The sequence below is a fragment of the Trifolium pratense genome, linkage group LG3 (genome assembly GCF_020283565.1).
Source record: "Trifolium pratense cultivar HEN17-A07 linkage group LG3, ARS_RC_1.1, whole genome shotgun sequence".
Taxonomy (NCBI): Eukaryota; Viridiplantae; Streptophyta; class Magnoliopsida; order Fabales; family Fabaceae; genus Trifolium; species Trifolium pratense.
Window position 1 is genome coordinate 427179 of NC_060061.1, and position 13770 is coordinate 440948.

Genomic DNA, 13770 nt, shown 5'->3' on the forward strand with positions numbered 1-13770 from the left:
AATTTTTGATGAAAAAAGGAATGACTTTCTTGGAGGTTAGGCACCTAATTAGTGGTTGATGCGCATTGCTCACCACTAAGTTTGGGGTTGCTCTTTGGAATTAGCAACAAATAAAGTTTGGGGTGAGGGTACTAGAGAACTTACAAATGTGTGATTTGAAAAATTGAGAAAAACATTTCAAAAGTTACAAGACTTTTTGTGGAAGAAAAAAAAAAAAAAAAGAAACAAAAGAAATGAATGTGAAAAAGGGAAAAGAAGTAATAAAAGAATTGCAAAACTTTGTTTGATGAGAAAAAAAAAAGTTCTCTAGTCCACTATAGTTCAAAAGAAAAGGGTTGGTTTATGAATTTTTGACCATAGGGGGATCTAACTCCAAGTTTTTCTACTACTTATCCCAAAATGTCACCATCCACCCTAGCCAAGCCACGTTATAACCCTAAAAGACCTCTAATGTGTGTGCACAAAGTGAACCGAATGAATTCTTAGACTACTTGCAGAATTATTGTTGACTTGCATTGATGTGTTGATTTGAGTGAATTGCCAAAAACTGAAGAGTGCATGTGAGTAGTGTGATGAAATCATAGAGCTTTGGTCGAAAAGTGTGAACTACTTGAAAATGTCTTGCGGGAACGATTGTGCAATTGAGCATTGTTTGCAGGCGGAGCATTGATCATCAGGTGAGTCTCACGTATGTATGATTCGAGTAAATTTAAGGAAAATGCCAAGGTCTTGACACAAAAGCTTGAGGTAAAAGTTGTTTCCTTGAGGACAAGGAAAGGTTTAAGTTTGGGGTTGTGATGACGAATCGTCACACTCTCTAATTCATGCCTATTTTAGCAACATTAGATGCATTTTAGTAGGTTTTTAGCAATAAATATAAGAGAAATCTAACCATAAGCTTGATTACTTGATTTGCAAGAAAACAGGAAAAATTGCAGGAAATGGAGGATTTTCACTACGCTGGGGGCGTAGCCCATCACGCGCCGCGTGATGGAGCTCACAGGGAGCCAAGATTTTTACTCTGATCACGCGCGGCGTGATACCTGACCACGCGCGGCGTGAAGCTTTGTTCAGGAACTGGATTGCTCTCTGACTTGACCACGCGCGGCGTAGCTTTGACCACGCGCGGCGTGAAGCCTTGATTGAAGAAGAAGATTGTTCTCTGACTTGATCACGCGCCGCGTGATTCTATTACCACGCGCGGCGTAGTTGATGGATTTGCAACCACGCGCGGCGTGATAGATCTGGCGCGCGGCGTGGTTGCCTTCTGTATATATAGTTTCTGCATAATTCTGTTTTGGGGTTGGAAAATTCTGCAAATTTGATCTACATTCTGGGTTTTGAACTTCAAGATTGGGATTCAAGACTCCGAAGGAAGCTCCAAGCACATCGATAGCATGGATTCACAAGCCATGACATTGAAGCTCGGACGCGGACAAAGGGAGATGAGGAGCTAAGTTCTTCGGAGGTAGGATCTAGGATAGCCTAGGATGTAGATAGACTTCATGTAATCGGCTATATGTGTAAGAAACTACTCGGTTATAGTGTTGATTTAATGCAATTCGATGTTTAATGCTTTATAATCCTTCATTAGTGTTGTAATGATTTCGAGTTAAGTCACGTGCGAGAGTATTGATTTAATTTCTGAACTGAATTGCAATAAGCGCTCGAGTGTCTCCGGTCGAGAGATTGAGGCATAGAGTGTAGCGAACGATTGACGCGCGTTAATATCATTCGTTGTAGGTAGCTTCCGCCCGAGAGATCGGGGGAGTATCGACAACGAATAGAGTGGATTTTGACAAGAGATTGCGATTCACTAATTTGTCGATCTAGTTGTTAACACTTGAGTAGATTCCTATGATATAGTAGATTGCATGTTGTTTAGCGATAGACTAGGCGATTCCGATGATTCTACCTCGCTTTTCCATTATATCAAAGCACGTTTTCTAGCAATTCATAACTCAACATACCCCCAATTTATGTGTATTTCTTGCATAATGTCTATGAGCACTATTCGACTAGTTTGATCACACAATCCCTGTGGATCGATATTTTTATTACTACGTGGTAATTCGTTCACTTGCGAAATAATCCATCAACAATAATAATTAATAAGGATATAAGAGGAAAATATGATTAAATATTTTATTGATATTGTAAAATGACTTATAAATTGGGATGAATTTGTGTTTGCTTTATTTATTGTCCCTCAATTTGTTGTGTATAGAAGAGAAATAGACACAAATAAAAATAAATAGAAGTGACTAATTAATCATAAATATTTTTGTAAAAAATCATTAATACATATAAATTCTTAAAATTATGTTAAGCAACAAAGACTCAAAAGTCAAGTTTTTTTATAATAAGGTAGAGAGTATATTACTAGATACCCTCGCATGTGAAGGCTTTGCAAGTTTGTCTAGTTTTCTAAAAGCTACGCTACAAAAGTTGGACGCAATATTGGGGAATCTCTTTTGAAAACGATTTATTTGGCATTTTCTTACCCCCATTAACTTTTTTTTAAAAAAAAAATTATAAGGAGGGCCAAAGATAGATTACACGGAAATTAAACGAGTTAGGCATGACTCATAAAATATCATACTCCATCCGGACACATTTATAAATAAATTTGATTTTTTTAGTACATTAAAAAATGGATGTATACATATATCCATTTTTCAGTGTACCAAAAAAATCAAATTTGTTTATAAATGTGTCCGGAGGAAGTATTATTCTCCAACAAATATCCATAATTTGCTAAAACATCTTTGTTTGTCCTACGAAGAGTGATGAACCACCACTTCCCAATCAAGCTCAATCAAGTGTCTAATTTTCCAAAGCAACATTCTACCCATGGGGCTCTTACTCACTCTTGAATGAATCACTTGCACCACCACAACAAAGACCACATACAACTCTACGGCTCTAAAGCTCAACCTACGAGTAAGGTTCAAACCTTCTTACCCCCATTATCTTACTAATGCAGTTTTTATTAAAAAAAAAAAAAAAAAACTTACTAATGCGGACACGACTTGTAACTTTTTATGAGTACTACATGATTTTTCATTTATATGAGATAAATTTAAATTGGGGATGTTATCTGGTCTTAAAGCAGGAAAGATTTTAAAATTTAAAGAGTATATTAATTTTATTCTAAGGATATTAGTTGAGTTTTTTTTTTTTGGATAGTTGGTAAGGGATATTAGTTGAGTTTAAATCTGAAAGAATATGAGTAACAAATTAAGAGCAAATTAAATTTCCATCTTTAGAGGGGGTACGTACAACTGGTATCTAACGGGGCCTTGCAATTGTGGCCTCTTTGGACTTGAATCGGCCCAATGTCACTTTGTGGTTCGTCTACCTCTTTAGCCCAATGTTCTTTTATATCCTCTGAATTTCCAAATTTACTTTTGCAAAAAACTTCGGTTTATAGAACCTGAAGTTTTTTTTTGCCTTGAGTTTAGGGATGGCAAAAAAACCCAAACCCGAGAGACCCACCCGAACCCAAACCCAAGTCAACGGGCAAAACTCGATTTGACTGGGTTTGGGTTTGGGTTCGGGTGACACCCGATAATATGGGTGTGGGTTTGGTATCAGTCAAACCCACACCCGAAACCCATACACCCACCCGAAATATTTTATAATTACCTAATTACCCCCATAGTCTCCCTCAATTTCCTTGGAAGACCTTAAATTTTAGTTGTAATTTAATTTCTTGAAAGTCTATGTTGTAATTTCTTGAAAGTCTATGTTTGAATTTACTTGGAAGACCTTAATTTTAGTTGTAATTTAATTCAAAGTCTATGTTAGAATTTAATTTCTTAAATTTGCAAATTATTTTCAAATGTGCTGCGGGTTTGGGTTTGGGTGGAAAAAACCCGAACCCAATGGGTGTGGGCGTGGGCGTTGTTTTGCCACCCGAACAACCTTTGGGTTTGGGTTTGGGTGATGATTTCGGGTGTGAGTTTGGTAAGTGTCAAACCCGCACCCATGGGCACCCGTTGCCATCCCTACTTGAGTTCAATGCATGTTACTAGAGACATCTAATCCCAATACCCGAGTATAGTACTTCATAATCCGACCATGACAGTCAAGGTAGTTCAAGCCCACTTTAGAGATCCACATTTCTTTTTTCGAAAATTTGGTATCCGACCTTAGGATCGACTAATTCAAGGGGACGAGATCCACATTTCTATATCTAGACGACCTAGTTCATGATCATCATCATATATAATTAACGAGATAATGACCAACCACATAATGCTGGAAAAGATAAGATGAAAGATGAAATAGATTGATTAATTATCTTTAATTATAATATGATCTAATTATGAAATTTGTTTGTGACCCCTTCCTCCTCGACTTGGACCAGAGCCATGATGAAGCGATTGAAGGGGAAGGAAGTAGGTAATGAATGCCTCGAACTCGAACCCTCCACACACCATGATGAGAATGAGAAACAAAATAAGATCATAAGCATCAAAGTAATGACTATGAGAACATGATGATGTTTGGTGAACAATATGAAATTCCTACATTTCATCTCTCTATCGATTTTTTTGCTCTTTACACACGTAGACTAAAATTGTGTCTTCTAGTTCTAGTTCCTTGAGGCTTGACACACTCACACATATATATATATATATATTGGAGCCTTGCTTAGGTGCATGTGGTGGTACAATTTTCAAACGGAAATGTGCTTTTACGAATTAATTTTTTTATTTATTGTTGTTTTTTGACTAATTTTATTTATTGTTGTTGAGTTGTTCTATCTTTTTGGGCTGAAAAATGAGACTATAGGACACATAAGTCATGAGAGCGTATACATGACCTAATATTTCATATCTTTTACATTTTAATTTTGGGTTGAATATCATCTCTTGCATTTTGTGTGGATAATACTAATAAATTAATAAACAGATTTTGTCACTTAGATTAGGTATATCTCTTGAAGAATAAACTTAATTAAATCATCACCTGATATTATAGGATAAACTTAATTAATTAGAAAATCATCTGTTACTATAGGAGAATACAGTATTAAGCAACTTTTTTATAACGTGAAGGGTGTGATAGCTACTGAACTGTGTTTTAAGGGGGTGAGGATTGTCTCCCGTGACAATCCCACTGAAGATGGTCCAGTATTGATCTTAGCCCTCCGTTCCTTTTTTTGTGATTGTTGTTAAATATGCAGTGTCTATCTCGTTTCGATGGCCTTTCAATGAAATGATGTTGCCCAGGAAGACAATCCCTTGCAAATGCAGATTCAATCTTGAGTTGGGTATCAACATACTTGCTCCTAACAAATTGAGAGAGTTCGGGAGCATTATTCAATCTAAGGACACCATCAACTCGATCATCTAATTTGTTCACTGTAGAAATGAGTTTTTTTTTCCTTTCTTTTTCTAATTAATTGTTCATAAACAACAATTAAATCAAATGTATGATCTTATAAGGACAAATTCGGTGCAGTATATATATTGATGTCAATGGTTAAATGATAGAGTTCATAAGATGATTGGTAAAACATATTAAACCTATCGTGGCCCCTTTGGGATTCTAGATCGAGGTGAGTTTAGTTCTGCACCAATTTCTTTCTTGTTATTATTCTTGATTCTTGAGGAGGGAGGGTAGGTCAAAATTTCCTACCATTGGTTTTGAATTTTGATCATGTATTTATGTTGTACATGTGTCATTGTTTCTTGATTATTTGTTTTTTTTATCGAAAGATGCTTATAATAAATTAAAATGTATGCAATACAATCTGATATATCAACTAGGATCTGGAAACTAGTTAACAAAGCCTTAGCTAGATTATTTGTTAGTTAATTACTATATTACCTCTTCATTTCATAGTTACTCACTCCCTTCATCTCAAAATTTCTAACCACTAAATTACTAAAAAAATTGTATCATATTTGTTACTATAAAATGAATTGGAGAAATCACACCGATCACATGCATATATTTCCTATTCATTCCTATATGGGCATGTGCCACTGTCCTTTGCACCGTCTTCAACTCTTAAAAAGTGACTATTTGTTCAATTTCCTACTAATCGGCAGCTACAAAATTTGGATGTAATCATGTCATGTAGAGCATCCAAATTATATTGACCAAATATAGATTCATCATGTACACGTAAGTGTAACACATTATAAACACAAACATTTAGTCAAAAAACCGTGTGAAATTGATTGTGTTGAAAGACGTGGAAAATACAAAAACCACATTTATATATATATACCGTAGACTTTAGGAACTAATTCACCAACCCCCTTTTGCATTCTTTCGTTGTCAACATCTTTTTAATTAAACTCCACGAGTCACAACATAAACTAATATGTTATCAAGAACACCTCTCACATTAAACATTAAACATTAAACATGTTTTGGTGTACGACATGCATCGGTATCTGATACTAATACGATACTAACATTTATGATTATAATGAATTATGTCATTTTTTAAAATTATTATTGGTATTAATGTGTCGGTATCTGATATCCGTACGCGTGTTTTACATCACTTTTGAATTTCTACTATCATAAAGTCAAATTCTAACATTTCATAGCACAAGACAAGTGAGAAACCAGCAGAAGGAAGGACGGTATATAACCCCACACGAGTGCCATCACAATTCACAAATTCACAACAAAAATTCTTCAAACCAGATTACTCAAAAAAGTGGTTAAAATCAAATCAGATTGCAACCTTTAAAGGGCCCACTTTGAAAGCGCTTCACCGTCCCCATATCATTTTTTTTTTGTATATAAACCAAAGTATACTGACTCCTCATTCATCCCAAAAATAAATACAAGTATAACTTTTGGAAATAAAAATATATCTCAAACAGGGTAAGGAATATTGTGAAAGGAATTGGAAGAAAAAAAGTTGGTGATGATGATGATGAAGAAAAGCATATTGGTTGTGTTTTTTATGATGATGTTTGTGATGTCATCACAACTCTGTTTTGTTCATAGCAGAGTTCTTCAATCCAAGGAGTTTAGAAAAGATGGGGTGACATCTTTTGTTTCTTCTAATAATTCCAACAATGGTGATTCAAAAAGCAGCTTTTCATTCATATTAGCTTCTGGACCAAGCAAAAAAGGCCCTGGACATTGAGTTAAATTCATTTTTTCTTTTGATTATTATTATTTTTTTACATATGGTTTTCTTCTAGGTTATAGAGATTGAATTCTTCCATGGCTATTTTTATTCCATGGAATTGTGAGTGTATTTCATTTGTAGATTGCTTGCTTATCATAAATATATATACATGGTGTGACACACTTGTGAATACAATTATCTTTAATGTCTTCCTCTTTATCATGACTATATATATATAGTCTATATATATATGAACCAATTTAAGTTTCTTACTTCTTCTTATAACCTACTCGGCGCCGTTCAGCAGTGAGTAACCTCCGTCAGAAAATTTGTTGAACTAGTTCGAGTATATTTTTTTTTTTGGTTTACAATCAGCTGTGAATCGAACTCAGAACCTATTACATACTACCAAAATTTCTCACCACTAGACCCAACCTAGTGGCTTACTCGTTCGAGTATTTAGATAATAGGAAATATTAAAAGCATTTACTATTGTATTATATTTAGATGATTAAGGATATAATTGAATTGATCAATGTAGATAATTCAAATCCATTGATTTATATGCAAACCATGATCCAAGACAAAGTATGTATACAACTAAGACACACAGTGATATAGTACTAGATTGAATGTTGGGAGGTAACAGTCAACTAAAATTTGTAAATGAGAATGTTCAAATAGATAAATAGTCACAAAACATGATAAAGTTAAAATTACAACTATTATATAAAAAATTGGTGTAGCTTCCATTACAGAAAAAGATATTTTCTCAATCACCCCATAAAAGATGCGGTTTTGCAAATACACTACAAAACACGCTTTTAGTAGTATATTTTGACAGATCTGAACATATAAGTGACGAATTGAGAAACTGTCAAGAAAAATTGATAAAATTTTGATTTACTATTAGATAAGTAATTGGGATGTGTATGAGTTGAAGTTAGATAACTAGAGATAGAGTTAGATTAAAACAAAGTTACCATATGTTAAATCATGGGAAAATAGGGTTTTACCCTTGCAAAATAGGCGAATTTTATATTATCCCTGTAAAATAAAAAGTTGTGATTCCCCTCGTAATATCAAGATTCTTTGTTTTACCCCCCTAAATTGACAACTTGAATTTAGAATCTTAATTTTGCTGACATGATAACTATATGTGGCTTTTTTTTACACATGGCTTTTATTTTACTGAGATTAAAAGTTGAAAAAAGAGTTAGATGTGTTCCTCTTTGTAACTCTTCCCTCTTCCTCTCATGGTCACCGCCGACCATCTCTGCCCAGCACAGCAGCACTGCCTCTCCGTCCGTCGCAGCGTCCCAAATCGCCTTTCTTTCTCTCTTCTCCGAATATATCATGAGTGAACCACTATTCATTATTATATATATATATATATATATATATATATATATATTATTGTGGTTCGTTTTTAAGATTGAATATGATAGGAAATTATAGCAGGATATCCATGTAGTGGATCCCAATATGTAAAACATGGTTTGGTGCTATTCATTATTATATTTTAGTCCAAATGCATGCGTTCTCAATCTTCAAAGTAATGTGCATAAAGTCGTGCACGTTGAGTTTTGTATGTATTAGCAGCAATTGCAATTAGGGAATTAATTGATTCCCTCACACAAGACTAACACATGACACACAAGTCCAGTTTGGACTATCATAAAACCAATCCAAGCATAACCTTTACAATTAAAAATTAATCATTTTATGAGTTACATTTTTCAGTGAGCAATGTCAAAGAATGTGTCCCAAAGTCACAGACAACATATACAGACCTCTTACAGACAATAACATACAAACCTCACCAAACATGCACAATTAAGGTCAAAGGTTAGATACTCTTTGGAAGATAGCTATTGCTACAAAACATTGACTGAGCCTTGTATCTTCCTTTGAGTCTAGCTTTATTTCACATGGTACACTATATGGTTTTACACTGGCATACACAAACTTCTTAAAGCCAATCCAAGGAAGAGGAAATAGAATGGATTACCTCAATTCTAATATTTTGTTAGCTATCAGTATTAAAGAATGGATTACCTCAAGGAAAAATAATTCTATCCACCAAATTACGCCATACCAAATTTTCTACATTGTTATAGTGTTATTATTATACTATAACGGGAAGCACATTTAAGTGTGTTTCAAAAGAGATGAACCAACAAACTCAAATACAATTAAAGAAGCTTATTCAACCATTGGCTCCGCCGACGAACATTGTTTAGTTGCCAATGATGCAACTTTTAACAAGGTATTGTATTTCGGAAATTGATTTTCTCCATTGACATGAGAGAATAGTGAAATCTAAAACCATTGAATAAAAAGAGATGTAATATAAAACAATTGACATGTGCAATAAGTGGGAGTGAAGGTCGTCTCTTGAAAAGAACTATATTTCTCAACCATCATCAAGAACTAGCGGTCAAGAAACAAAGAGAACAAACCATTGAGCCACAATTGATTTCATAACACAAGCTATAAATACTTCTCATGCATCTATAGTTTTGGCCCCTTCATAAAATTGTTACAGGTTCCACCCCTTAGTTAAGAGTGTAGGTTAAAGAATGAAGCCGCGTCAAACCACCACTTCACCTTCTCATCCGACACTAATCGCCCGAAAGTATATTAGTGGCATCAATTTTAGCAGTTTTGGTGGGCAGACGGATCTTGTCCACACCTAATGGGAACAATAGCACAAGATACAATCTTTAGCACAATGGTTGAGCAATGTGCTGGTCCTACAACACTCAGATTCAAAACCCAGTCAAGCTATATGCAATCGCTTTATTTTTCCTCATGCAAGGATAGTAAATGCCACATGATGTAAAAGAAAAATAAATGACTTGCACGGTGTTCTTCCAGTGAAAACAAAGAGAACAAACCACTGGGCCACCATCGATTTCATAACACACAGGTTATAAATAATTCTCGTGTATGTATAGTTTTGGCGCCTTAATAAAATTGTTACAAGCTCCACCACTATAGTTAAGAATGTAGGTTAAAAATCTTATTAAAAAAAAAAAGAAAGAAAAATAGTCTAGGTTAAAGATAAGAATCATATGATTTTACAATAGAGGCCAGCAGAATGGAACCAAAAATGTTAGACCTCTTCTCTTTTGGTTCATAAAATTTCTAAGACTTAACTGTACAAAATCAAGTAATATAAGACAACAAATCAAACAATGGCTTATACGCTATGAAGTTCAGAGTCGGGCAAAAAAATAGATTAAGGCATTACTTGCCTGCAGACAACTGTGTTACTCCTCATGACTAAGTGATGATACACATTCTAGTATTTCAAGATTCTCATTGTATACATGATGTGCAATGTGCATTTAATAATAAAAATACTCAAATTAGGATGAATATCCATTACAGTTAAATTTATACTTTTTACTAAATGTATAGGTTCATGATCCAATCTCTAGTAGGCAATCAATTAGTATGACCACAAGTAGTACATATCATAACAAATTTAGACTAACAAGGAAACCTGGTAATATAGAACTCTTGCTGTAGAAGGGCGAGAAAATAATCAGAACCATTGCAGATATATTGAGGATATCGCCTTTACCTTGCATTTGCAAGAGGCTGATTCCAACTCAAAACCAACAACACCAACCATTGCAACAAGACTCCCATTTCATATAAATTTGTGATTAACACTACAACTTCCTAAAAGATCATTAGAATATTGGATGCCTTCTCAAGCACCGACTACAAAAGGCTATTATAAACAGGTGTTTCCAAGTACTGTTCATTAGATTAGTGAAGCATCGTCACTTATAAGGTTGAAGGCCACTTCATTTCTAGGATTAGATCAGATCTATTGTAGCCTCTTCAGAATGTCATCTGAGAGAATGAAACTGACTCGTCCTATTTCCACATTTCAATTAAAACACTTGACCTACCTCACACCACATTTCAGTTAAAACATTCGATTTATCTCACAGATGTTATGAAGTAATCAGTCTGAAACAAAAGAATATAGAACACGAACCCGCAGTACCAACTTTCAAATAATTTATTTCCCGCTAGGTTTAGAGTAATTGTGATAGATTAGGATAGTTTTCATTAGATCATGGCTTCATAACTCATTGTCACCATTATACCCAAAAACAATTGCACAAAGTGTAAACTATAAATACTCATCTATATTCTCCTGTTGCATATTGTATATGTAAATCACCTCCTATGACAGAGAGCACCAAATTGCATAATAGAAGAGAACATATATCATCACTTCATTTAATACAAAAAATTATCATGGCAACCAAGTTAATATCATCACAACCTAGTTCCAACAAATTGCAGGCATAGAAAATTTGTGAAGTGAAACTCTAATGAGATTTCAGAAAATGCAATCCCTAGACACTCTGTATTCCAATTCCATGAGAATGAAAATGAACAAAACACAAATTAACGCAAATTAAAACAAACCGATAATTCCAATTCCAAATTTCTTCTAATAATATGTGATATGGATTGATGACATGACATAACTCAAGAAATGAACAAAGTTCCACTGATAAAATATAAATCCAACAACATTCATACTATAATCGATGATAATCGACGTCGATTATCAGGCATCAGTCTCGATCTTGCCAGTATCAGAAGCATCATCTCCGGTTGGGGAAGAAGAAGGAGGATCATCAGCAGGAGGAGCCTCAGCAGCATCATGATCAACAGCATTGGAACCAGTTGAAGTAGGTCTAGCCTTTACGGTTTCAAGCATCCTCTTACTGATTTCCTTAGAGTAAACCTGGAGAATATCAATACCATCGCCGCCGTCAGGAGCGGCGGAATCACCGGCGATAGAGTAAGCCTCGCTCTCGATCTGGCGAGCGGAAGTTGCGGCCTCTTCAGGGAGCAATGTACCGTATCGTTTGGAAAGGACGGAAGGAGTGGTTAGGGTTTCGATTAAGCGATTGATGACGGCGTCGCGGGTGCGTTGAGTGGGTGGCCATATGCTGAATCCGGCGGAGTTGAGTTTGGTTTGGGCGCCGTTTTGTTGTGGTGGTGGAGCGGAGCTTGAGTCTTGGTCGGAGGTGGTTACGGTTGTGATTTCTGAGTCGGACATTTTTGGAGATGAGCGTTTTTGTTTTTGGAAGAGAATAGAGTGTTGCGGTGGCTAATTTTAAGGCTTTCTAGGGCCAGCAAAAGGACGGGTACTTACGAATTTATTGGGGTGTGTTGTAAAAATTCAAAATTATGGTAAGTATAATTTGAAGTTTATTTTGATAATTTTTCTTTGTTCCCCAACTTCACTTTTGCAATTTTATTTTGATAATGTCTCGTAATTTTATAGTAAAAACTATAATTTTGTGATTTTTTTTTTTTTTTTATAATTTTGTGAATTGGTTTGTAAGGGTGTTGCCTCTTAAGTTATTAGGTGTTTAATTTCTGATATTTTTTTTTAATGCATGGAAAGAATTTGATGGGAAGTAGAAGAATTTATTTCGTATGTTAGAATAGAAAATATTATAATATTATTTGTTGAGAAAATATTTCGATTTGGTTTGTTTATTCTTAGCCCTATAATAAAGGGATTTAGTTTAGATTTAAATTTATTCACTTGGTTATAAATACCAAGGTAGTATCATACTATTTGATTAATGTAAATAATGTAAATATTATAATTAGGGTTATTGCCATCATCATCAATAATATTTTATTATCATCAATAATATTTTATTGTTCCTTATTATTTTCTCCTATTCTTTCACCTAAATTTCCCCAAATTTCAACATGGTATCAGAGCCATGGTATCCACCTTGAAACATAATTCCGCTGCAATTTTCCCCGAGATTTAACTCTCGATTATTCTTCGTTTTACTTACCTTTTTATTCATATATGCTTTACTTAACCTTTTTTTCATATAAACCCTAGCCGTCATTGAAATTTTTTTTTATTTTGTTACCCGTTTGTGATTCTTTAATCCGCGGGTCCCCATTACCTTTGATCCCGTTACCCGTTTGTGATTCTTTAATCCGCGGGTCCTGTTACCTTTAATCCTTTACCCGTTTGTGATTTTTTAATCCGCGGGTCCTGTTACCTTTAATCCCGTTACCTGTTACCTTTAATCTTGTTACCTGTTTGTGATTCTTTAATCTGCGGGTCCTGTTACCTTTAATCTTGTTACCCGTTTGTGATTTTTTAATCCGCGGGTCCCGTTACCTTTAATCCCGTTACCCGTTTGTGATTCTTTAATCCGCGGGTCCCGTTACCTTTAACCACAGTTACCCGTTTGTGATTCTTTAATCAGCGGGCCCCCATTTGTGATATTTCAATCCGCGGGTATTTTTACTTAATTTGATATGGATTCATCTCTTCAGCCGCTCCTCTACTGCTTCTTTGGTTGCTGCTCTTCGTTGGCTTGCTATCAATGGATTTAATTTATTTTCAGGGTTAAATTTGTAACAAGCTTAAAGCTTAGTAAGCTTTAGCTTGAGGGGGAGTGTTAGAATAGAAAATATTATAATATTATTTGTTGAGAAAATATCTCGATTTGGTTTGTTTATTCTTAGCCCTATAATAAAGGGATTTAGTTTAGATTTAAATTTATTCACTTGGTTATAAATACCAAGGTAGTATCATACTATTTGATTAATGTAAATAATGTAAATATTGTAATTAG

General features: G+C 34.7%; 1 protein-coding gene across 1 annotated transcript; it reads right to left on the reverse strand.

Moving 5' to 3' along the window:
• Window positions 1-11548: 11548 nt before the first annotated feature.
• On the reverse strand, window positions 11549-12312 carry LOC123918181 (MFP1 attachment factor 1-like). Its single transcript, XM_045970156.1, has one exon. It carries the CDS (start codon window positions 12210-12212, stop codon window positions 11715-11717), a length of 498 nt encoding a protein of 165 aa, XP_045826112.1. The 5' UTR covers window positions 12213-12312; the 3' UTR covers window positions 11549-11714.
• Between the last annotated feature and the right edge of the window lie 1458 nt (window positions 12313-13770).

Excerpts from the sequence above, each read along its gene's own strand:
- LOC123918181 (XM_045970156.1), bottom strand. The coding sequence starts at position 12,212 with ATGTCCGACTCAGAAATCACAACCGTAACCACCTCCGACCAAGACTCA.